Source organism: Python bivittatus, unplaced genomic scaffold (genome assembly GCF_059951505.1).
Source record: "Python bivittatus isolate LINGU-HERP-01145 unplaced genomic scaffold, Pbiv_v1 ctg000470_np1212, whole genome shotgun sequence".
Taxonomy (NCBI): domain Eukaryota; kingdom Metazoa; phylum Chordata; class Lepidosauria; order Squamata; family Pythonidae; genus Python; species Python bivittatus.
In genome coordinates this window covers 2,068,988-2,071,109 of record NW_028277065.1, presented here as the reverse complement: position 1 = coordinate 2,071,109, position 2,122 = coordinate 2,068,988, and the positions used below count along the sequence as shown (strand labels likewise).

At 39.4% G+C, this 2,122-nt stretch overlaps 1 protein-coding gene across 1 annotated transcript; it reads left to right on the top strand.

Annotated features, from left to right (window-relative positions):
- The first annotated feature begins 368 nt into the window (after positions 1-368).
- Positions 369-1,301, top strand: LOC148215580 (olfactory receptor 5BS1-like). Its single transcript, XM_088142990.1, has one exon. The coding sequence runs from the start codon at positions 369-371 to the stop codon at positions 1,299-1,301; it is 933 nt and encodes a 310-aa protein (XP_087999116.1).
- Positions 1,302-2,122: the final 821 nt, after the last annotated feature.

Sequence of the window (2,122 nt, the reverse complement as noted above, 5' to 3'; positions counted from 1 at the left end):
GATGTTTGATCTTTAGGAAATATAATCATTAAAGATTTAGAATCAGGGCTGAGTAGCTTTGTACCATGTTGAAAAACACTTTTTTTTCACCTCTCAGATCCCAACTAATGCACATTTTGAAAGTAGTACAACATTCAGGAGAAGAAACATTCCAAAAGATCAATGAGATTTTTCCCCCTTTTGTGTGGGTTTGAAAATTGAGAATGTGTTGGTCCTCATATAAGTGTTAACTTTTCTCTATTCCTTTTTCCCTTTGATATTCTGACCCGCCCCCCAACACACACCTCACTGTACGTTGCATTCTCATATGTAAATGAAATATTATTTTCTCTTCTTTTTTGAAGTTTTTATGTCACCTGAAAATAGAAATGGAAAATCAGAACACCACGGTGACTTCTTTTGCCCTTCTGGGATTTTCATACAGCTTGACAGTCAATATATTACTCTTCTTGCTATTTTTCCTTATGTATGCCCTAACCTTACTGGGAAATACGGTGATTCTGGTAATCACAAGTCATCTCCCCAGCCCCATGTACTTTTTTCTAACACATCTGGCTTTCATTGATATCTGTTTTTCTTCCGTCACTGTGCCAAAGCTGCTGGTGATCTTCTGGGCAAGAAAGACTATTTCGTACCTTGGCTGTTTAAATCAGATATTCTTTGTCTTTCTCACAGGAAGCACTGAAGTTTACCTCCTTGCAGCAATGGCTTATGACCGATATGCTGCCATATGCAAGCCCCTCCATTATGTACAAATTATGAACAAAGCATTTTGTAGGTGTCTGGTGGGTGGTGCATGGGCACTTGGTTTCGTATGTGCTATGACAAATATATTACCTACTTTGAAGCTAGCTTTCTGTGGACCAAATCTTATCAGGGATTTCAGCTGTGAATTTCCATCTCTACTTGCCTTATCCTGTACAGAAACTTTCCCCAACTGGATCACATTCCTAATAACTGCTAGTGTTGTTGCAAGTTCTTCATTGATTGTCATCCTAGTCTCCTACATCCACATCATCTCAACTATCCTGAAGCTGAACTCAACAGAAGCAAAAAAGAAAACTTTCTCTACCTGCAGTTCTCATCTTATTGTTGTGGTTTTGTATTACGGCACTGCCTGCTTTAGGAATATGAGGCCCAGCTCAGTCTCTTCAATTATTGTGGATGAACTCTTCTCTATTCAATACAAAATTTCAACCCCTATGCTGAACCCCCTTATCTATAGTCTGAAAAACAGGGAAGTGAAGGAAGCCATCAAAAAACTAATAGGCTTCAAATCTTTGATTTCTAGTAGTATGTAAAATGGTTTAATATTAACCAGATTGGTTGGTGAATTCGTACTTAGTGGAAAAACAAATGAATTGTTTTGGAAATATTTTCCAGATCTTGTTCTTATGGAAAGATGAATAGATTGAAGTAATTCTATATTAAATAAGGGGGGGGGGGGTTGGGGGAGGGAAGAGGATGAATCTTCATGCAGTTAATATCCATTGAAGGGGAGGGGCATATCAGAAAATGAATGTGGCTACAAGTTCTACTCAAAAGTCCTGCTGCACAGGTTTTCATCTATAGTAAGGCTTCTCAAAAAGAGTGGTGCTGTGGTATTGTGACCCTTAAAAATGTAAATAACCCCCCAGTTAATAATGATATTGAGGAGTAAAAAGAGGAGGGGGAGTGGAAGGGAAAATTGCTACTAACTGTTGAACAATTAATCCTTCTGTGGGCACTTGGTGAATCCTGTTTACACACAGTTACTGTAATGAATGATTTAACTAAACTCTCATATGGTTTTTTCAATCCGTCTCACTGAATCTATGAATTCTAAATTGGGGCGGGGGGAGTGACTTCTGACTTGTTTAATGCTCATCCTACTCTGCTGTATGGGACACCAATTCCTTTCACCCAGTTAGCTGGCTGGAGATGATGGATCTGAGTTTCTTTCTGCACGCCAGAGCAAGAATTTGTGTAAAAACTGTGGTTGAAGCCTTGCTCCTGGGAAGGCCAACCAACTACCAGTGAGACTGTTGCTGGTGACTCTGCCTTTGAGAAGTAGCATGGTTCACCTACCCATATTCTGTTGGACTCAGAATGCTTTCAAAGCACTTGCAGGTGTTCTGCCATT